The sequence below is a fragment of the Argopecten irradians genome, chromosome 6, assembly GCF_041381155.1.
Source record: "Argopecten irradians isolate NY chromosome 6, Ai_NY, whole genome shotgun sequence".
Classification (NCBI taxonomy): Eukaryota; Metazoa; Mollusca; class Bivalvia; order Pectinida; family Pectinidae; genus Argopecten; species Argopecten irradians.
Genome location: NC_091139.1, coordinates 5,204,574 through 5,229,053, shown reverse-complemented (window position 1 = coordinate 5,229,053; position 24,480 = coordinate 5,204,574). Strand labels below are relative to the sequence as shown.

General features: G+C 37.6%; 1 protein-coding gene across 3 annotated transcripts in view; it reads left to right on the top strand.

Moving 5' to 3' along the window:
* The window catches only part of LOC138324776 (phosphatidylinositol 3-kinase regulatory subunit gamma-like), a 150,855-nt gene that overhangs the window by 85,312 nt on the left and 41,063 nt on the right, over window positions 1–24,480 (top strand). For 2 of the 3 annotated variants that reach the window (XM_069269914.1, XM_069269915.1), the window contains exon 3: window positions 4,901–4,966. In XM_069269914.1, coding sequence (XP_069126015.1) covers window positions 4,901–4,966 — 66 coding nt within the window. Of the gene's footprint in view, window positions 1–2,240; window positions 2,258–4,900; window positions 4,967–24,480 lie in introns of those variants that run through there. The other variant, XM_069269916.1, reaches the window with a different exon arrangement.

Sequence of the window (24,480 nt, the reverse complement as noted above, 5' to 3'; positions counted from 1 at the left end):
TTTTCAAAAAACTGATATTTCCCCTCCTCCTGAATGTATACCCGGGTATATGTTTATACCTATATCTCAATTCCATCTTATGGATATATATTATGTTCCCTTTCCCCTGGTAGATTTAGGTATACCACTCTCCCTCCCCATCCCTTGGTAGATATAGGTATATATCTTCTCCTCCCCCTGTAGATATAAACCTACCTGGCCCCTCCCCTGGTAGATATACCCATCTCCCCTCCCCTGGTGTATATAGCTATCTCCCCTCCCCTGGTAGATATACCTACCCCCCCCCCCCCCCCTGGGTAGATATACCCATCTCCCCTCCCCTGGTAGATATACCCATCTCCCCTCCCCTGGTAGATATAGCTATCTCTCCCCTCCCCTGGTAGTATATACCCATCTCCCCTCCCCTTGGTAGATATAGCTATCTCCCCTCCCCTGGTAGATATACCTACCCCCCCTGGTAGATATATACCTACCTTCCCTCCCCCCTACCTCCCCTCCCCCTCCCTGTAGATATACCTACCTACCCTCTCCCCTCCCCTGGTAGATATACCTACCTCCCCCCTCCCCCTTGTAGATATATACCTACCTCCCCCCTCCCCAGGTAGATATATACCTACCTACCTCCCTCCTCCTCCCCTGGTAGATATATACCTACCTCCCCCTCCCCTGGTAGATATACCTACCTCCCCTCCCCAGGTAGATATATACCTACCTTCCCTCCCCCTCCCCTGGTAGATATATACTACCTACCTCTCGCCCTCCCCTGGTAGATATACCTACCCCCCCCTCCCCCTGGTAGATATATACCTACCCCCCCCCCTCCCAGGTAGATATATACCTACCTTCCCTCCCCCTCCCCTGGTAGATATACCTACCTCCCCCTCCCCCCTGGTAGATATACCTACCTCCCCCTCCCCTGGTAGATATATACCTACCTTCCCTCCCCTCCCCTGGTAGATATATACCTACCTTCCCACCCCCCTCCCCTGGTAGATATACCTACCTCCCCCTTCCCCTGGTAGATATATACCTTCCCCCCTCCCCCTCCCCAGGTAGATATATACCTACCCTCCCCCTCCTCCCCTGGTAGATATACCTACCTCCCCCCTCCCCTGGTAGATATATACCTACCCCCTCCCCCTTGGTAGATATACCTACCTCCTCCCTCCCCTGGTAGATATATACCTACCCCCTCCCCCTCCCCAGGTAGATATATACCTACCTTCCCTCACCCCTCCCCTGGTAGATATACCTACCTCCCCCCCTCCCCTGGTAGATATACCTACCTCCCTCGCCCTCCCCTGGTAGATATACCTACCTCCCCCTCCCCTGGTAGATTATACTACCTACCTCCCCCTCCTCCCTGGTAGATATACCTACCTCCCCCTCCCCTGGTAGATATATACCTACCTCCCTCTCCCCTGTAGATATTCCTACCCTCCTAGATATACCTACCTCCCCCTCCCCTGGTAGATATACCTACCTACCCCTCCCCTGGTAGTATATACCTACCTCCCCCTCCCCCACTGGTAGATATATACCCCCTGGTAGATATACCTACCTCCCCCCCCCTGGTAGATATACCTACCTCCCCCCCTCCCCTGGTAGATATATACCTACCCTCCCCCCCCCCCCCTGGTAGATATATACCTACCCCTCCCCTGTGATAACCTACCCCTCCCCTGTAGATAATACTACCTACCCCCCCTCCCTGGTAGATATATACCTACCTCCCCCTCCCCTGGTAGATATACCTACCTCCCCCTCCCCTCGTAGATATATACCTACCTTCCCTCGCCCTCCCCTGGTAGATATACCTACCTTCCCTCCCCCTCCCCTGGTAGATATATACCTACCCTCTCCCCCTCCCCTGGTAGATATACCTACCCCCTCCCCCTTGTAGATATATAACTACCCCCTCCCCCTCCCCTGGTAGATATACCTACCTCCCCCTACCCTGGTTGATATACCTACCCCCTCCCCTTGTTGATATAACTACCCGCTCCCCCTCCCCTGGTAGATATACCTACCTCCCCCTACCCTTGTAGATATACCTTCCTCCTTCTTTCTATTTATACCCTACTCCTGGCCTGTTGTGAGGCAGCTCTATGTGAACACACAAATGGGTAAGTGGGTCACTGGGCCAGAGCTCTATGTACAGTGGGCCATGTGTGCACAGTATAGTAGTCCGCCATCACCACCATAGCTAGGCTAGGAATATCCTCTCTACCATAGTCTATTCTCCGCCTCTACTATGGTAAGTTATCTGCTCTTTTATCTCATTATCACCCCACATGTGAAAATTACACACTCATAATTCTCCCAGATTTTTTTCCAGATTTTTTGCTCGCTTTGGTGAAGGTTTAAAACTGTTTCATATTACATTGAGGTTTAACCGTTTCTTATTATGCATACAAATATATAACAGATTTCAAAGATTTATCTATATATATAAGTATATATCTACAGCACATGCATTTCCTGTGCGGTTTTCCTTGCATGCATGCATTATATACAGGTTTTAAATGGTTTTCCGTGTGAGCGTTGCGGTATGTAGGTGGTTGAATTTTAGCTACCTGCTATCTCATGAAAGGTGTTAATTAAGCCATAAGTCTGTATGGTGCTTACCTAGATGCCAAATAGATTTAGTCTGAGCTTGGATTGTTTATTAAAATTTCACTTGGGAGATGAATAGCAATAAAAGCTAACACATCCAGTGCAAAACAAAATCGCCAAAACTCAAAAATCTCGGAAATGTCTGCAATGTTGAGTATGTGAAGTATGTTTTTTAATGAATGTCTAGGAGTTAGGATACAGAAAATAGTTGCTGAATTGTATAGTCTTTTTGATAACTTTGCAGATTATAAATTAAATAACTTAAATAGTCATTAGATATTTCTTCAATACTTTCTTGATTTATCTTGCAAAGCTTTGACTACATATTATGGTAATAGGTATTCAATGTGTTGATTTTTTTTTATGAATTTGATGTGGTTTTAGTATATAATTGATGATTTTCATATCTATGTAAACCTTGATACTAATTCTATATTTTTATTTACGTATCTGTGATTGTTTCATTTAAATGGATAAATCTTATGTTGATAAAACCATATATTAACCAAAAAGAAAAGTCTAAAATAATTTGATTACATTGATCAGATTTACTGTTCATCAATTGTATAAACAATACTATGGGAAAGTAAATAAGGAAATAAATTGTATTTTTTTCGTAATATCTGACCCACCATCTTATTGACAGCATACTTTTTCCAGACACAGAATAATTCAATACATATTTTTAATTGAAATCACATGACACTAATTCAACCATTCAGATAATGTCAAAGTTGCTTCATGTTTCTTACCAAGAATCCTATTTTATCAGAAGCAATATCGTTGACCGATTTCAATGATATAGATAGCAATCATTATGTGACTTTAATTTATGCATCGTAAATAATCGTATATAATATTGTAATATCATTATGTGACTTTATGCATCATAAATAATCGTATATAATATTATGATACCACCAAACCTGGCGCCGGTTCATTGGTTATCCACGTATTCAAGTTAAGCTTACTTGCATATATGGTGTAAACCAACAAAACAGTTTGAATTAAACAGGGTTTTAGAATTACAGTAAAACATATCCAAGTGACCACCTCTGTATAAAGACCACCTGTTCAATAAGACCACTTTTGTCCCAAATGGTTAAATATCAGCACAATTTTACCTGTGTAGAAAGACCACCTGGCTACAAAGACCATGCTAATCCTTTATCCCTCTGGTGGTCTTTATATACAGGATTTGACTTATATTAGTTAGAGTTAAAGAAGTCCAACTGTATAAGAATTACCTGTGATATCTAGTAACGCTACCTCTGCAGTTTTATCAACAAAAGATGAATAAACAATTGTATCAAAAATTGAATAACAAAGATTTTATTGTTATATATATATATACGGAATCGACTTGTTATTTGATAGTATAGTATTTAAGGATAAGAAGTGTTATTTGATGGCGTAGTATTTAAGGATAAGCAGTGTTATTTTGTGGTGTATGAAGTATTCAAGGATAAGAAGTGTTATTTGATGGCGTAATACTCAAGGATAAGAAGTGTTATTTGATGGCGTAATACTCAAGGATAAGAAGTGTTATTTGATGGCGTAATACTCAAGGAGAAGAAGTGTTATTTGATGGCGTAGTATCAAGGATAAGAAATGATATTTGATGGCAAATTTAAGGATAAGAAGTGATTTTTGATGGGTAGTATTTAAAGATAAGAAGTGTTATTTTTGGCGTAGTATTTAAGGATAAGAAGTGTTATTTGATGGTATAGTATTTAAAGATAAGAAATATATTTGATGGTGTAGTATTTAAGGATAAGTGTGTTATTTGATGGGGTAGTATTAAGGATAAAAAGTGTTATTTGATGGTGTAATACTCAAGGATAAGAAATGTTATTTGATGGCAAAGTTTTTAAGGATAAGAAATGATATTTGATGGCCTAATATTTAAGGATAAGAAGTGTTATTTGATGGCCTAATATTTAAGGATAAGAAGTATTATTTGATGACGTAGTATTTTAGGATAAGAAGCATTATTTTGTGGTGTAGTATTTAAGGATAAGAAGCATTATTTTGTGGTGTAGTATTTAAGGATAAGAAGCATTATTTTGTGGTATAGTATTTAAGGATAAGAAGTGTTATTTTGTGGTATAGTATTTAAGGATAAGAAGCATTATTTTGTGGTGTAGTATTTAAGGATAAGAAGCATTATTTTGTGGTATAGTATTTAAGGATAAGAAGTGTTATTTTGTGGTGTAGTATTTAAGGATAAGAAGTGTTATTTGATGGCTGTTAACTTATGATGTTTAACCTTACTGTCTTTCAGAAGTTCCCAAAGTACCACATCGGCTGGTAGAGTGTTACTTTGTCCGACCTGTCCTCTGCTACTACTGTAAGTATATATATCTCTATTCTAACAATTTTTTCTGTCATTGTGTGTTACTTTTAATTCCAGTGAATAAACGATTTGGACAGTTTAAGTTAAGCCCCACTCTTCGTATCCATCTTATTTTTTTTAATGATTTAGAAGAATAGTGAAGACCTATCCTGTTAAAAATCATGCAGAGATAGGACTAAATCAAAGTAAAGATGAGTGATAATGATTCGGAAACTTTTGATAAAAATCAAATAAATATTGAACATCGCTAGGTGGGTCCCACTTAGTCAAACAAGCCGAAGTAAGCCGACATTGTAACGTCGTTGCCGAGAACGTCATGTGACTACCATAACTACGTAACATCTGTCCGAACTCTTCTGAGAACGGGTCATGAACTTTCCGACTTCCGATTGGCAATAATTGTAACTTCAATGGCGATCAGTTTAAAATGAAGGCATGTTTACAATTATCGACTTTTAACAACTGCTGTACCAAAGTTATTAATAAATCATTTTAAATATTCTTTGATATAACGTAATTTCAACTAGATCTACAAATACTAACAATATCGGGTTACAATCTTACTTGACTTTTTGTTAATAGTTACGTATAGTTTGGCTTTAAGTACATAGAGTTATAAAAAATGCGCAAAGCCGACTTAGAATATTGCAGTTATTTCTCGTGTGGGAAGGTATCAATTGTGACGTCATTACTAAATTCAAGTGAAATTCATTTTTATTTTCTCTGTTGAATATTACGTTTCATTCACAAACACACAAGGCCAAAATTACTATCCACCCGCAAAGGCAAATAACTGTAAAATGCCATGCCCAAGTAATAATAGTGCAAACCAAACGTCTTCCCTAGTTTAGCATAGGTAAAGTTTCGATGGAGGTAGCCTCTGAGTACTATTTGCTTCTACAAACCGATGGTCAGGTATATCATGAAATATTATAAATAATGTATATGGATGGAAACAAAGTTAAGAATATATGAATGAAATGTGTTAAATGCTGGCCTTTTGTCAGTGCTATTTTATGGTGCAATGTGACTTAAGCCTCAAGCAGTCAAGCTTGGGTTTAGCTCATTATAATCAATATTGTAAAAGTGATGAGTCAGCCAAAATGAAAAGCATCTTTGAACGAACATGGAAAGTTTTCTTATGTTTGGTACACAGAAGTTACCAGAGAATTTCGTTAGAGTTTAGAATAGATTATTTTTTTTAACGATTGCTTGTAGTAATTATGCCTATAAAGTCTATATATGAAATTTAGCTGAGAAACACTCAAAGAATGATTTATATTCATTTAGTGTTTAAAAATATTTTTTTAAATAATACAGCTAATAATTCAATAATTTTGTCTTTGATTTTGTCTCCGGTTTAAATTCCTGCTTGCACTAGTCTTGATTGACCGTGACCGTAGTTCTGCTTCATATAAAACCCAGCTTTCATTACTGCTGTAGAAATTACAAGAAATCTGAATTGATCACAATCGGTATGATTGAACGCGCTAACTACCTCTGCTGAATAGAAATAAAATATAAAAGAGCTCAAAAGGTATATATATATATATATATATATATATATATATATACAGTCACTGAAGTAGAATATATCACCCGTGCTGAAATGAAATTTAATAAACATGGTAATTTCGTTGAAGCCAATACATAATTTATAAAGCGAATGAGGCTAGTAGGTTACGGCAGACAATGAGCCGTAACTATTCCTGATTGTGAAGCAAATTTGTACAGGTAAGCAGAAATGCCATAATTGATTTCTATCAAGGGGACATTTAGTTTCAGTGAAAGCATTAAGCGCAGGCTGGAGAACATTGATCAATGATGGTTCTCAGTCTATTTTTATCCGTACTTAATTTGGTGCATGTCGGTGCAGGGAGGTGAAATGTAAAACAGATCGATACTGCTCACTATCATGGATGGGTGGTGGGCATTACTGCCAAATCTTTATTTTGGGAAATAGGCATTTTCATCATATCTTAAAAATAAAAGAAAATATTCCAGAGCGTCATCAGCAAAACACATTTCAGGTATCATTTTATAAACCTGAAGATATGGTATGTTACATCAGAAGTTGTGCTTGTGCGTCTGTAGAATTCTGTAGTTTTGGTGTTGGGGCTGCGTCGGCCGAGTGGTTGAGATATCCCGACATATTACCACAAGCCCTCCACCTCTGGGATGCGGGTTCGAATCCCATGTGGGGTAGTTGCCAGGTACTGACCACTGGTACCGGTGTTTTTTCTCCGGGTACTCTAATTCTCCTCCACCAACAAACCTGGCATGTCCTTACATGACCCTGGCTGTTAATAGGACATAAAAATAAGAAAAAAATGTTGTGTCATTCAATTACAGAAAATAAATACCACAGTTGTGACAACTTAAAAAAAATTCTATGGTTTCTTGTTGTTACTGAATGTTGGCGATCAACATCTCATCCTCGATACTCCAAGGGTTACCATCCCTGTCATTATATCCACCCTCCCCTCAATATTACAATATCAAGGATATAATGACATTGATAGTAAACCCCTGGATATTGAGGATTGAAATATTTAGTTCAACATGTGTAAAAATAAAGTACGTGTAAGAATTTCTGAAAAACTCTTTGAAATTTAAGCACAAAAAATAATGAAGATATATGAGAGAATAGATATTTCAGTTATATACATTGTTCTAAATTCCATATCACTTTTGATATCAATATTTGTTTTAAGCCAGTTTTCAAATTTAGGCCGCCCGACTGGTTTTTCCCACCTACTGCAAATGTATATTGCTGATACTTTAATTAGTTTAAATAATTAAACGTTGTATTAAGAGTGTCATTTCCTGAAAGTCACTGTGTACATTGAAAGGTTATAGAAGCACTCAAACATCTATTGATTCGGCCCAGTGTAATCAACTGACTTAATTAGAAAAGAACGAAATGTCAGTATTAACGAACGAACGCAAGCATCATGTAATAGCAGTGGCTTTTAGACAGTAATAATAACAATGCCTATAGGATTTGACTGTAAATATCAGGCCTATGAATGCCCAACCCTTTTCCAAATACGATCTACTGATAGGCTCTGATGAATGTTTGCCAAGGTATAGAGATATTTATTGATCTTTTCGCCTGTTATGTAATCGGCAGTGATATAAATTCACAAGCGTTGACCCAATAACACACTTAGATTTCCCTAGAGGTGTTACAGTGGTAGATAAATTGTCTGACCCACTGACATAGAACCGAGGGGACCAGGACCAAACCATCTGTAGACATGACACACTGCAGGAGACAGGACACACTGCAGGAGACAGGACACACTGTAGGAGACATGACACACTGTAGGGGACAGGACACACTGTAGGAGACAGGACACACTGTAGGAGACAGGACACACTGTAGGACACACTGTAGGAGAAAGCCTAGTGTTATATCTGAAGAAGATATAGGGTTTGGGAGTTGATAACAAGATCCGCTAATTTAGCCAGTCTTGTGTTATATCTGAAGAAGATATAGGGTTTGGGAGTTGATGACAAGATCTGCTAATTTAGCCAGTCTTGTGTTATATCTGAAGAAGATATAGGGTTTGGGAGTTGATGACAAGATCCGCTAATTTAGCCAGTCTTGTGTTATATCTGAAGAAGATATAGGGTTTGGGAGTTGATGACAAGATCCGCTAATTTAGCCAGTCTTGTGTTATATCTGAAGATATAGGGTTTGGGAGTTGATGATAAGATCGCTAATTTAGCCAGTCTTGTGTTATATCTGAAGAAGATATAGGGTTTGGGAGTTGATGACAAGATCTGCTAATTTAGCCAGTCTTGTGTTATATCTGAAGATATAGGGTTTGGGAGTTGATACAAGATCTGCTAATTTAGCCAGTCTTGTGTTATATATGAAGAAGATATAGGGTTTGGGAGTTGATGACAAGATCCGCTAATTTAGCCAGTCTTGTGTTATATCTGAAGAAGATATAGGGTTTGGGAGTTGATGACAAGATCCGCTAATTTAGCCAGTCTTGTGTTATATCTGAAGAAGATATAGGGTTTGGGAGTTGAAGACAAGATCCGCTAATTTAGCCAGTCTTGTGTTATATCTGAAGAAGATATAGGGTTTGGGAGTTGAAGACAAGATCCGCTAATTTAGCCAGTCTTGTGTTATATCTGAAGAAGATATAGGGTTTGGGAGTTGATGACAAGATCCGCTAATTTAGCCAGTCTTGTGTTATATCTGAAGAAGATATAGGGTTTGGGAGTTGAAGACAAGATCCGCTAATTTAGCCAGTCTTGTGTTATATCTGAAGAAGATATAGGGTTTGGGAGTTGATGACAAGATCCGCTAATTTAGCCAGTCTTGTGTTATATCTGAAGATATAGGGTTTGGGAGTTGAAGACAAGATCCACTAATTTAGCCAGTCTTGTGTTATATCTGAAGATATAGGGTTTGGGAGTTGAAGACAAGATCCGCTAATTTAGCCAGTCTTGTGTTATATCTGAAGAAGATATAGGGTTTGGGAGTTGAAGACAAGATCCACTAATTTAGCCAGTCTTGTGTTATATCTGAAGATATAGGGTTTGGGAGTTGATGACAAGATCTGCTAATTTAGCCAGTCTTGTGTTATATCTGAAGACAAGATCCGCTATTTAGCCAGTTTGTGTTATATCTGAAGATATAGGGTTTGGGAGTTGATGACAAGATCCGCTAATTTACCCAGTCTTGTGTTATATCTGAAGAAGATATAGGGTTTGGGAGTTGAAGACAAGATCCGCTAATTTACCCAGTCTTGTGTTATATCTGAGAAGATATAGGGTTTGGGAGTTGATGACAGATCTGCTAATTTAGCCAGTCTTGTGTTATTTCTGAAGAAGATATAGGGTTTGGGAGTTGATGACAAGATCTGCTAATTTAGCCAGTCTTGTGTTATATCTGAAGACAAGATCCGCTAATTTAGCCAGTCTTGTGTTATATCTGAAGATATAGGGTTTGGGAGTTGAAGACAAGATCCACTAATTTAGCCAGTCTTGTGTTATATCTGAAGAAGATATAGGGTTTGGGAGTTGAAGACAAGATCTGCTAATTTAGCCAGTCTTGTGTTATATCTGAAGATATAGGGTTTGGGAGTTGAAGACAAGATCCACTAATTTAGCCAGTCTTGTGTTATATCTGAAGAAGATATAGGTTTGGGAGTTGAAGACAAGATCCGCTAATTTAGCCAGTCTTGTGTTATATCTGAAGAAGATATAGGGTTTGGGAGTTGAAGACAAGATCCGCTAATTTAGCCAGTCTTGTGTTATATCTGAAGAAGATATAGGGTTTGGGAGTTGATGATAAGATCCGCTAATTTAGCCAGTCTTGTGTTATATCTGAAGAAGATATAGGGTTTGGGAGTTGATGACAAGATCCGCTAATTTAGCCAGTCTTGTGTTATATCTGAAGAAGATATAGGGTTTGGGAGTTGATGACAAGATCCGCTAATTTAGCCAGTCTTGTGTTATATCTGAAGAAGATATAGGGTTTGGGAGTTGATGATAAGATCCGCTAATTTAGCCAGTCTTGTGTTATATCTGAAGAAGATATAGGGTTTGGGAGTTGATGACAAGATCCGCTAATTTAGCCAGTCTTGTGTTATATCTGAAGAAGATATAGGGTTTGGGAGTTGACAACCAGGAAAAACCAGAAGCAGGTTGTTTGGAACATGTAGGGAAAATCAATAGGTTATTTGTATGATTCACAAGGCAGGTCAGTGTGTCATATTAAGCTGGTGTAGGGCACAGCTGGGTTTTTATAGGCTTTTCTGTGACTTAGAGGGCACATAAGGCACAGTTACTGGGCTAAAGGGATCTAAAGGCTTTACTGTGACTTAGAGGACACACAAGGCACAGTTACTGGGCTAAAGGGATCTAAAGGCTTTACTGTGACTTAGAGGACACACAAGGCACAGTTACTGGGCTAAAGGGATCAAAAGGCTTTACTGTGACTTAGAGGACACACAAGGCACAGTTACTGGGCTAAAGGGATCAAAAGGCTTTACTGTGACTTAGAGGACACACAAGGCACAGTTACTGGGCTAAAGGGATCAAAAGGCTTTACTGTGACTTAGAGGACACAAAAGACACAGTTACCCAGCTAAAGGGATCAAAAGGCTTTACTGTGACTTAGAGGACACACAAGGCACAGTTACTGGGCTAAAGGGATCTAAAGGAGTTACTCTGGATTTTAGGGACAGTTACTGGGCTAAAGGGGTTACTGTGGCTTTTAGGGCTCATAGGGCACAGTTATTAGGCTAAAGAGATCTAAAAGCTTTATTGTGACTTTGAGGGAGCATAAGGCACAGCTATTGGGCTAAAGGGATCTTAAAGCTTTACTGTGACTTACAGGGCATATAAGGCACAGTTACCCAGCTAAAGGGATCAAAAGTCTCTACTGTGACTTAGAGGGCACATAGGGCTCAGCTACTGGGCTAAAGGGATCTTAAGGCTTTTCTGTGACTTAAAGGGCACATAGGGCACAGTTACTGGGCTAAAGGGGTCTAAAGGCTTTTAGGTGTTATGGCTTTACTGGGACTTTTAGGGCACATAGGGCACAGTGGAGACCAGGCTCATTTAGTTTGTTGTTTTCAATTTAGCCCATTTTGTATTTAAAGATTAGAATACAAGATTCATTATGTTTGGATGGTATCCATGGATGCTGGTTACCATGAAAGTATGCTGCCATGGAAGCTTATTGCCTTGGAAATTTGCTACCGTGGAAGTATGCTGGCATGGAAGCTTGTTGCCATGGAAGTATGCTGCCATGGAGGCTTGTTGCCATGGAAGTAAGCTACCATGGAGACTTATAGTGGAAGTATGCTGACATGGAGGCTTGTTGCCATGAAAGTATGCTGCCATGAAAGTATGCTGCCATGGAAGCTTGTTGCCATGGAAGCATGCTGCCATGGGAGCTTGTTGCCACGGAAGCATGCTGCTATGGAAGCTTGTTGCCACGGAAGCATGCTGCCTTGGAAGTTTGTTACCATTGAAGATTGGTTCCCTGTAAGCATGTTTCCATAGAAGCATACCTTATCCTGATCAATCATACATTTGCAGCCAAAATCTCAAGTAATTGTCTGGACTGATTCAGTTCCATTATTGGTTCCTAAGAATACGACAATTTTCATCTACCCTAGGAAGCCCTACTTCTGTAAGGTATTACACAAGTCTGACCTCACCAATGACTCCCATTCACTGGCCTACTAACTGCCCACTGTTACCATATATAGGTAGAATGATTGCCATGTCTGGTGGCCGTGATGGCAGTGTAATTGTCCTTTCAGCCTTATTCTGGCCTTTCAGGAGCAGTTCAATAACTAGCCTGGCAAGCTTTGTTGGTAGCTGTTAATGAAGAGGGATGACAGTGTCAGTCAAGTACTGGTTAGATGTCTTCTCTCTCTCATCTACTGTCACCTCCAACCTCTAACCTCTCACCTTTCAAATTGCTAAATGATGTTCGAATCAATAGGGACATGACCTACATTTGAGGTTGGCCAATAGAAAGGTTTCTCTTGCTTATGATGTAAGATTTTTTCACTGCTATTTATAGATCTTCTTTGAGAGCACAGTTAATCGACTTTGAGACTCTGGAAGCTGTATTTATTTCTCCTAACTTACACTGTGTTAGGTTATTAATATCAGGTTTGTAACACTGTACATTTAGTCAATAAGTTTTCAAAAAAAAAAAAAAAAAAAAAAAGGAAAAAAATTATGGGAAATTATTTTTTTTTAATGGAAAGACGTTTGTGAGATCATTATAACATTGAAACACCACAATAGTATAGTGTTCTTCAAAATCTCTTTAAACCAATGTCTTTCTTTTGCTGTATGCAAAACAACAGATATTGAAATTGTTCTTACTGACTTACTTAAGACTTCTGATTAAAATACTTATTATACAGGAACTGCTAATTATGAAAATTCAGGTTAATAAGTTAATATATTTAAGTTTTAAGCTCATCTAAAAACTTACTGGAATTAATTAAGATATTGAAACAAACTCAAGGTTTGAAAAACTCCTTTAATGAGCAGAGTAAAGTACAGATTATTTTAATGTACTGTCAAAGGTTATTAAACTACTTTTTGCTGCGAATTGTCGCTCAATTACACTTTTTTTTTTTACATCAAAAGTATTCAGCTAAATTAGTTTGACATAAATTACTGTATTCTTTGTCTAGATAAAGGTTCTAATTACACCTGAAAAAGACCTTTAATACACCTGAAATAATTGCCATCCTTGACTCATTCACACCCCCAGGGCACATTTAGACTCTTCTAAATCAAAGACTAGACCAGTCCATTATGAAAGTTCAGGGGTGATCATGAGTCAATACACCTGAAATAGATGTCACCTCAGAGCCAGGGATAACCATGACAGAGTGGTCTAGCTAATTGCCCTGGTCAGAAGTTCACTGCCAGATTTCTATACCACTCAACAATGAATATTGATGAAGATGTTGTTTGTTAAATGATGAGAAACAGTACTCTTAATACAGTTAATCAGCGGTCAGCGCTATCAGTTGATAAATGACTTCCTTTTACCTTACTTTTAATGACTTCTGATCAAAGCTTAACCCCGACACAAATCGTCTGTCATTTGAACCATCCTCTGTATATAGCATTTTCTTTATCTACAAAAAATATCAGTGTGTATAGATTATGTGATAAAAGAGTCTGTGTGGATGGAGAGGGGGGGGGAATCCTCCATAACTATGGTTTGCTTGTGATAAATGATTAATCTCAAGTTCAGCCATATGGAAACTCATTATCAGGGACAAGTTGTAACACGATTCTTTAATGCACTTTTAACATATAATTAGAAATGACAGATCTTCTGAAATAGGGATTGAAAAAAAGAAAACTCTCTACGCATGGCAAAAATATAAACTAGCACTTTAAAAACAAGCTATTAGATCATAAATCTTGTAAATATATTCAACCTTTGGCTTGGAGCAATATGGATTCCATTATTTCAACTTCTCCAAATTAAATTTTTGTAGTTTATAGAGTTGTTCTATTTGCATCTATGAGCAAACCTGTTTTTAAAGAACATGCACTCAAGGGACAAAGAAAAAGTGGTCATTGTAATAAAATGGTCTTTATACAAGGGTCAAATAGTGTAGGTATTGGCTATTTTGGACCCAAAGAAAATGGTCTTATTGTGCTGTAGGTCTTTAGGCAGAGTTGGTCTCTAAGGCAAGTTTAGTGAAGCCTGCCTTAGTGATCGCCTCTGTATTAAGACCACCTGCTTAATACGACCACTTTTAATGGTCCCAAATGGCTATTTATAGCCAGACTTGGCGATAAAGACCATTTTCCCTTGTCCCTTGAGTGGTCTTGATAGACAAATTTGATTGTATTAGTATTTATCCAAAGAAATTACAGTCTTTATTTGAAGAAAAGCTTGGGAGCCACGGTGGCCAAGTGGTTTAGATGTCTAGCTTTGTGACCTTCATGCCGTCCTCCACCTCTGGGTCGTAAGTTCAAATCCCAAGTGGGGCAGTTGCCAGGTACTGATCGCTGGTTAGTGGTTTTTTGATGCTGTGAAACAGCATTCTTAGGTACGCTCGGAGAGCCTGTGCACATCAAAACAATGAAACCACTCTGCAATAAAAATTAAAAGTTGTTTTGTTCATTTCACGTAATACTTGATGGTATGAAAAAATAAAACCCCAATATTCAAAACCACAGACATTGAATTTGTACATACGTATACACCATGGATGGAGTGTTTTAAGTGTTCAGTTGGGACTCTATGATATTTTATTACTCCGAGAACACTGGTCTCCCGAAAATCATGAACAATGCCTTCTTCACTGTCTTCCTCCGCGACAAACTTTCGGTGGATTTTGGATTGTGTATGTTTATTTAAATTTTACCTAATTCATGCTAATGATCGATTATTGTAATCAAATGTTAGGAAGGTAACTGCAAAAGAAAGTTCTTATAACGCTTATAAAGTTTTTTGTGTTGGTTGTATTGACAAACTATATCTGAGATATTATTGCGCGGTAAAAGCTAATAGATCTGTCACTGGGAGTTCTGTCTTTTGTTTATCGACAACTGCGGTATATTGAAAGGGAAAAAGTACCAAATCTATCAACATAAACTTACAAAATATAATGATGATATAGATCTATTTATGTACGAGCAACTTAAAGTGACAAATGAACTTAAATTGCCATGTAATGTACGGTAGCCTTATGAAGACTTGCTAAAGTCTGATGCATTGCAGGAAGTTTTCTTGATGATAGCGTTCTTATGAATTCAAAAGAAATTTGACTGTTATAAGTAACCAAATAATGTACCCTTTACTTGACAAACGTATAAGGCCATGTTTTATTATAAGTCAAAAGTCGGCAAAGTAAAACTCACGATAAATGTTCTGCACGATAATATAGACTGTTAGGCTTACGAAGACTTGCTAAAGTCCGATACATTACATGAAGTTTTCTTGATGTTAACGGCTAGCGTTCTTGTGAATTTAAAAGAAATCCAAGTGATATACGTAATGAAATAATGTACCTTTTATTTGGCAAATGTATCTGGCCATGATTTATTAGTCAAAAGTCGTCAAAGCAACCAATGTTAGTTTTCTAAAAAATACACCAAAACATATCCGGAAATGGTAATATTTCTAATGTTATATTTTTCCAAAAATATTCTTCAATGTTAGGTGGATATTAAGATTCGAAAATGATTACTTATTATTTTTTTGTCTTTGAAGAGACATTGATGAAATTGATAATTTAGCAATTAATAAAGAATTATAAAAAAAATGATACTCAGATTCTGAACGGTTTCATTGGTGTTGAAATCGTTATTTCAAAAATAATTCAGAAATAAAATTTATTACAGTTATTTCAGGATATTAAGTTATTCAACTTATTGTTCTTGAAAAACTTCAAATATCATAAAATAAATACGGTATATTGTAAATATTTTTTATTAAACTCTGAAATTCAACACTGCACACTTATGCATAGTTTACTAAATTCTATTATAAATTCTATATTTAAATGAAAAACCAATTTCTTAATTCCTTTGTTTGAGTTCTTCATTCACAGCATCTATGAGTGGCCTTGGCACTTTGATCTCTGGATACTTTGGTTTTCCTCTACCAACAAACCTGGAACGTCCTTACATGATCCTGGCTGTTAATTGGACGTTGAACTTACTAAAACTAAAATTTGAAAAAAAACCTCAAAAGTGATCTTAAATAATCTTTTAAATTATAAAACAGCGTTTTTATAGCCCTCACGTGTGATGGAGCCTGGTCCTAAACGTGACTTTTTAAATGTCGTGCCACGTTGGCCGATTTGTCGTACATGTTAAAGTACTTGTGACCTGATGGCCGTATAGGTTAGTACCTTTCCCCAGACCCTGAAGGGGACAGCAATGTCCCAGTAATTCCTAGTACATTTAGAACATTTATAATCAAGTCCAGACAGTATCATCGTTTCAATGTACTCTAGTACATTATATATTATCATATCCATCTCAAATTCTCATAATGGATTTTTTTAAAGAAAAATATTAAAATTTTATTTTGACTAAATCTTTTGTAGTTTTTAACCGAAACATAGGTTGGCAATTTATATGTTATGGTGACGTTTTGTTGTTTTGATAAAAAAAAATATGACAGAAGTCCTTAGGGCAAATAAGAAATCAGTTTAGAAATATTAATGGTCAAGATAAAAGCTAGGGCCCAGAGGAGGAAAACAAATAAACTTTTTTAAGGGCATACAGCAATATCCGGTTAAATATTCATATGGACAGGAACAAATAAACTTTTTAAGGGCATACAGTAATATCCCGGTTAAATATTCATATGAACATTACAGACATGTAAGAACGACTGTGTTAAATTCAGATAGAAAGAAAAACTTGATGACAATGTGTAATTTATATCAATTAACTCGTACACCCCTAAAATCTCATTTGAGTTCTTCTAATTCAGAGACTGGAACTATCCATTATAGATTTTTAGGGGTGAATTAGTTTAAAGATGGGAATTTTTTCATAATAATTTTGCGGTAATCTTATTTTTGCACTTTTTTTGTCCAAATATTTGTTAAAACATGATGACACTATAATTTCCTTTTCAGTATGTCCTTATAATGTAGCGATTATTAAGATTGTGTGATATTAATTTGATCACACCAAAACATGCACATTTATATGGAACCCGACTAACATATCTGTAGAATGATTAATCAGACCACTTTATTGGAATACTTACGGTCAATTGTAACACAATTTGACCAGTGGTCATCTAAAGATCATCTACCTATAGCAGTCCATCGGGTGGTCTTTACAGATAGGTTTGAATATTTTCGAAGTATTCTGTATTTACGCTTGCTAAGTGGTAATATACAGACTGTGTAGGTTTTGAATCCCACAGGAGATAGTTGCAAAGTACTGATGGTTACAACCATAATAAGCAGCTTTTCTTTGGGTTTGTTGGACTCAAGGTTAGGGTAGGTTTGGAAGTATATGGAGTTTCTACTGGGGGGAGGGGGTGTTTACAGGTACTCCAGTAGTTAACAGGACTCAATGTTAGGTTAGGTTTGTAACTACAGGGAGTTTCTACAGGGGAGGTGGGTCTACAGGTACTCCAGTAGTTAATAGGACTCAATGTTAGGTTAGGTTTGTAACTACAGGGAGTTTCTACAGGGGAGGGGGGGGGGGTTCTACAGGTACTCCAGCAGTTAATAGGACTCAATGTTAGGTTAGGTTTGTAACTAGGGGAGTTTCTACAGGGGAGGTGGGTCTACAGGTACTCCAGCAGTTAATAGGACTCAATGTTAGGTTAGGTTTGTAACTAGGGGAGTTTCTACAGGGGAGGTGGGTCTACAGGTACTCCAGCAGTTAATAGGACTCAATGTTAGGTTAGGTTTGTAACTACAGGGAGTTTCTACAGGGGAGGTGGGTCTACAGGTACTCCAGCAGTTAACAGGACTCAATGTTAGGTTAGGTTTGTAACTACAGGAGTTTCTACAGGGGGGGGGGGGGGTTCTACAGGTACTCCAGTACAGGGTTAGGTTGTAACTACAGGGAGTTTCTACAGGGGTTCTACAGGTACTCCAGCAGTTAACAGGACTCAATGTTAGGTTAGGTTTGTAACTACAGGGAGTTTCTACAGGGGAGGTGGGTCTACAGGTACTCCAGTAGTTAACAGGACTCAATGTTAGGTTAGGTTTGTAACTACAGGGAGTTTCTACAGGGGAGGTGGGTCTACAGGTACTCCAGTAGTTAACAGGACTCAATGTTAGGTTAGGTTTGTAACTACAGGGAGTTTCTACAGGGGAGGGGGGGGGGGTTCTACAGGTACTCCAGCAGTTAACAGGACTCAATGTTAGGTTAGGTTTGTAACTACAGGGAGTTTCTACAGGGGAGGTGGGTCTACAGGTACTCCAGTAGTTAACAGGACTCAATGTTAGGTTAGGTTTGTAACTACAGGGAGTTTCTACAGGGGAGGGGGGGGGGGTTCTACAGGTACTCCAGCAGTTAATAGGACTCAAAGGTAGGTTAGGATTTTAACTACAGGGAGTTTCAGTCTACAGGGGGGAGTTTCTGAAGGCACTTAGGTAGTTAATGGGATATAAAGACACAATTATACAAATCAAACGAAATCATTTATTAGCACAGTTGGGGATGGATAATAAAAGTGAGTTGACCCTGAGGTGTAAATTGTTTTGTAGAGTAGATCTACATGAGTGGAGGGTGGGAAGATATCGGGCAGGGGTGGGGGGCTGAAATAGGTTAATGGGTGTTTGATTGTTGGGCTGTGTTAAGTAATGTCTGACTTTTATTATTGACATTTAAACACTTTTAAGTGGTAGTTACATTGTAGGAGGTCAGTATTCACTGACCACTGGTGGTCAGTGGCTGTAAGGGGTCAGTATTCAGTCCACCAATTGGTCAGTAATCTCTTCAGCCATTTAATCTCCCTCCTTCATACTACCATCTGTCATAATGGCTGCAGTGTACTTGACCCAGTAACCATGTTGGGTCTGGGTGACCCACATACAGATGATGACCAGTAATAATGATAATGACCAATCTGCTGACCACCAGTTATAATTAGAAGATTGACCAGTATCTGATGATCTAGGGCACATATGGTATTACTAATACTCTGACCATGCATTGAGGGGGAGGATGGGGGGTATTGGTGATAAGAGCACCAAGTCTGATTAACCCTCAGAAGGCAAGGTGTCCCTTAAATATGATCATTATCAAAAACTGGCAACAATTGTTAAAGAATATAATATGTGCTCTATATTCAATTTAACAAAGAATTCCCACCCCACCTAATAGCATGCCCAAGAATTCCCACCCCACCTAATAGCATGCCCAAGAATTTCCACCTCACCTAATAGCATGCCCAAGAATTTCCACCCCACCTAATAGCATGCCCAAGAATTCCCACCTCACCTAATAGCATGCCCAAGAATTCCCACCCCACCTAATAGCATGCCCAAGAATTCCCACCCCACCTAATAGCATGCCCAAGAATTCCCACCCCACCTAATAGCGTGCCCAAGAATTCCCACCCCACCTAATAGCATGCCCAAGAATTCCCACCCCACCTAATAGCATGCCCAAGAATTCCCACCCCACCTAATAGCATGCCCAAGAATTTCCACCCCACCTAATAGCATGCCCAAGAATTCCCACCCCACCTAATAGCATGCCCAAGAATTCCCACCCCACCTAATAGCATGCCCAAGAATTCCCACCTCACCTAATAGCATGCCCAAGAATTCCCACCCCACCTAATAGCATGTCCAAGAATTCCTACCCCACCTATTAGATGGCTTAGGCCTATAGTTATTAAGGGCAATTTATAATAAAGAATGGTAAGTTCACACTCATTATAGCCATGCATAGGGGATGAGGCTGTTTTCAAATATCATGCATTTAATTAAATTTGCTTATAAATATCTGTTGCAAATATAACTTTAGCAAGCTGTCACGCTTTAGTTCCTTTCAAAATCCTGCATTTGCACTTTAAGAATGGCTTAAATGAATTCAGGTCAACAATTCTTCATTAATTCTTTTGAAATGACTTTCAGATTTTGGGTCAGCCTTTTCTATAAACTTCATTATTCTTTTGAAACTTGTCTTATAATCCAGCTGGATTTAGAAAGTTAGAACCCGAGAAGGCTGAGAAGGCCAGGGGTTGCCTTTATATTACCGTCACACGCTTTTAAACATGTCTATGATCGAGGTCTAATAATCTACCTGGATATTTGTTCTTCTTTTGTTATAAATGTATGTCAGATTTTTAAATTAAGGTCAGGGCTGGATAATTTTTTTTTAAATTGAGGTCGCGGCTGGAAATTAATCGAAGCACTTACTTTCCATGTGATCTGTCCATTGTATCGCTAACTGGTATTGTAGATATCCCTTTGTCTGCCTTGTCCAAATATTGACTACTTTTGCTGTGTAACTTTAGGCTGGCTATATCTAATGGTTTAAACGTCTACATGATAAGTAGATTTTTATTTCCCAAGGACATAAGGTTAGAAGCAGGACAGTTACAAAATCAGGTCTGCTTGAATTTCATCTTGAACAAATATGGGGGAAACCTGTAATAGATATATATTGTATTGTAAATTGATAGGCCTAAAGGATGCATGCCTTTCATTACTTCTCACAAAAGAGTTCCATTGAGTATTATCCATGTTTTATTTAATCAAACAACTTTATTGAGTTCTTTTCATCCATACAAATTTTGTAATACAACAGTTTAAAAGTAAAAGAATTTGAAACTAAAAGTAAAAAAAAAAAATCAGAGAAAATGTTAAATTTTTCTGTAATGAAATTTGTTATTCAAAATATCTCAATTAAATTAAGCTACAAAGATATGTGGTACAGTACAACTTTCTTAAACCAGATCTGGACCAGCATATTTTTTGCCAATATGGGCAGGTTTTGAGTAAAATAGGTTTAATATTTGATTAAGAAGCAAAATGCCACACAATTCAGCTGAAATATAGATAGGTATCGGGATAAGACAAGGGCCAGTTTTGACAGGTCACTTTTTGATTGGCAAATGTAATGGTTTGATTATAAAAATATTGGTGCGTGAAATCGTTACGAAGTTTTTATTGCATAATTTACTTTTGTCATTTTTAGCCCACTCTGATATGGGAAGGTTCAATTCAATTCAATTCAATTCATTTTATTCCGTGGACCTTAAGGTGGATTGTATAGGGTTACTGAAATCATCATGTGGTGTTGTGTGGAGTATCAAATTCAGATGAAGGCAGGATCACGCATATCCTACAGACTTCAATAGTTATCATCTGATGTTTATGTGTTTTTGATAGTAGATGAAAAGTACATATACTGATGTATAGATTGAATTGGTGTATCTGTTGATACACCTACCATTCAACATCAGTTCATGTAGGTAATATACCTTACGATGTACTATGTAAGTATCAGTACATACTCGGTGCAGATGTACTCAGGTGTATAATGTCGACTTACAGACTCAGGTATTAAACATGTACCTGACCGTAACCAAACTCTACCTACTTTATGGAGAAAAACTCAAAGATCAAACCCTCTATTTGGACAAACATTTGAAATTTTTTTGTGTTAAATGGGATGATTAATTTGATTAAATTTCATGTGAGGTCATTTTACATACCTATTACAACTGATCTGTTACGGTTGACCTATATCTGTTCCGGTTGACGTACAGTAAAAATGGCCTTCATTAAAATCTCTTGACAGTTACAAAAGCATTCTAAATTTTCTTATATAATTGACCTCTATCGATCTGTTACAGTTGCCCTACATTGTCCCTCTGTATTCTGTGCATTATTGACCTCTATTAATCTGTAACATTGACCTTTAACAAGTTCGTCAAAGTTGACCTCTATCAGTCTGTAAAATTATTTCATTGGTCTGTTAAATTGACACAAATCAGTTATAACCTTCGATATAACTCTGATTGATCTCTGTCAGTCTGTTAAGTTCACCTACTCATCCATTATCTGTTTAAGAATGTCTCTACATGTTCTTGAAATCTAGACCTGTATTTGACCTATATTTTGGTCTACCGCAGTTGACCTTCTATAATAGTGCTTCAGTTGACCTCCATTTTATGTCTCTTGATTATGGTGTGCTACAGGTGACCTATATTTAAAGTTTGTTAAAGTTGATAACATTTGTTCAGTCTCTTGTTAAAGACAACCTATATTAGAGTATATTACTGAAGTTGGCTTATAATTAAAGTTTGCTATAGTTGAATAACTTAATGAGTTGACCTATTTAAGAATCTGTTATAGTTGACCTACATTTGAATCTGTTGTCGCTGACCTACATTTGAAACTGTTATAGCTGACCTACATTTGAGTCTGCTATAGCTGACCTACATTTGAATCTGTTGTCGCTGACCTACATTTGAAACTGTTATAGCTGACCTACATTTGAGTCTGCTATAGCTGACCTACATTTGAGCCAGTTATAGCTGACCTACATTTGAGCCAGTTATAGCTGACCTATATTTGAGTGTTAAAGCTGACCTACATTTGATTCGGTTAAAGCTGACCTACATTTGAGTATTTAGCTGACCTACATTTGAGTCTGTTATGGCTGACCTACATTTGAATCTGTTATAACTGACCTACATTTGAGTCTGTTATAGCTGACCTACATTTGAGTCTAATTTGCTTTCTGACCTACATTTGAGTCTAATTTTCTTTCAAGTAGTTGCCCTGTATCTGTGTTAGGCCCTCCAATTGCCTTTGATGAGCCTGCTAACTTCACATTAACTGTGTGATGAGATGGTCACAGGGTTCAAAAGTGCAGCACTGATCCGGTAACATTCTCTTCCTTCTTGCTCCCTGCAAATCAATGGTCATTTGGTTGATTGCTTCTGCTCACTTGTCCAGAAAAATCACAAACCCAATAGATCAGTTAATCAAGCCTTTCCTTGTACTAGACAAGGACTGACTGGGCTGACCAGCTGATTAGGAAACAGTGACCAGTGGTCATTGAGAAGAGTGACCAGTGGTCATTCATTAGCTGCCCACAACCAGGTGTACTTGCCCAGCAGGACTGGGATGCTGACCAGGTTTAATGTATTTCCCCCACATGGCTGTTAATCAGATCCAGTTTTTCTATGGTCATTTTACAGTCAAGGTACTCAGAATAAAAATGCAATGATTGAAAAGAAAATAGTTTGGTATTATTCAGAGGGTATGCAATCTTATTGAGATAAATATTGGGGAAAAAATAAAGAATAACTCATGGTTGAACCCAATCACCCCCAAAATTTCAAAATGGACTGCTTTAGTCCTTGATTCAGGAGAGTCTAAACGTGTCTTCAGGGGTGAATTGAGTTTATTTTGTCTTCAGGGTTCTGGAAGAATTTTAGTATGAGTTAAAGTTACTAGTAATGTTTTGTAATGGATTTGGATCAGTGCTAGATACAGATCTTTTGTGGGCTTATATAAGTTGTCTTGTAGGCAATATATTTTTAAGAACCAAATTTAGATCAGGGTGATGTCAAATCCTAATGGCATTAGTGATAAACAAAGATCTACTGATAACATTTACATAACAGTAAAAATTGGTTTCATAATGAAGATATAAAAACTAATGGATGTTAAAAGGTTTCTAGGGTAGATGTGATAAAATTTAGTACATTTGCCCTGGGTTAGCAGCATGGTACTTATCCCAGTATTTTGGTGTTTTCAGATGTCACAAAACAACCTTATTTCACCTAAAGCTTATCCAATCACTGGTGACAAACTTAGCTAAAATAGTTGGCAATTTTGATTGGTCGAGCTATAAGAAATAATTTTGTTTCTTGAAACAGAAAACATGTCACATATATTTGTAGTACATTCTGAATAAAAACTGAAAGTCAGCATTTCTCTGATAGCTATTGTATAGATCTTGATGAACTCCTTTAAAAACAAGAACAATGTGCATCTATTGGATGACCTTTGTGCTTGTCTTTCCATTACCCTTGCGGGGACAATGCCGTATTTCCATGGAAAAAATACAATTTACCAATTTACCAGTGTTTGTAAGTGTATTACAGACCCTGCTAATTCCAGCCTTGCCCTAAGTATAATACCCTTGGTGGCCTGTATCCAGAATCGTGAGAGATTTATCCTGCTCCTGCCACATCTGTTTTGGCCGGTGATATAGCTTCATTTTATACATATGTACACTTAAAGTTCAAGTTAATCATATTTCCAGGGTTATCTGATAGCGTAATCTACAGAGTACAGGTAACCCAGGGCACCGACCATACGCTTATATTTCTATACAAACAACACCGAAAAAGTTCTAAAAATCAATGTGTTCTAATATTTCTTAACAAGCAAAAAGAAAACATTCATTGAATTTCATATTTCTTTATTAGATTGTGTGGAACAAAAATTAATCTGTTAATCTGGAATACTTTTAGGTTATTAAATAGTTTTCGTATCAGATTACCGTGATTATAATGGAGAGTT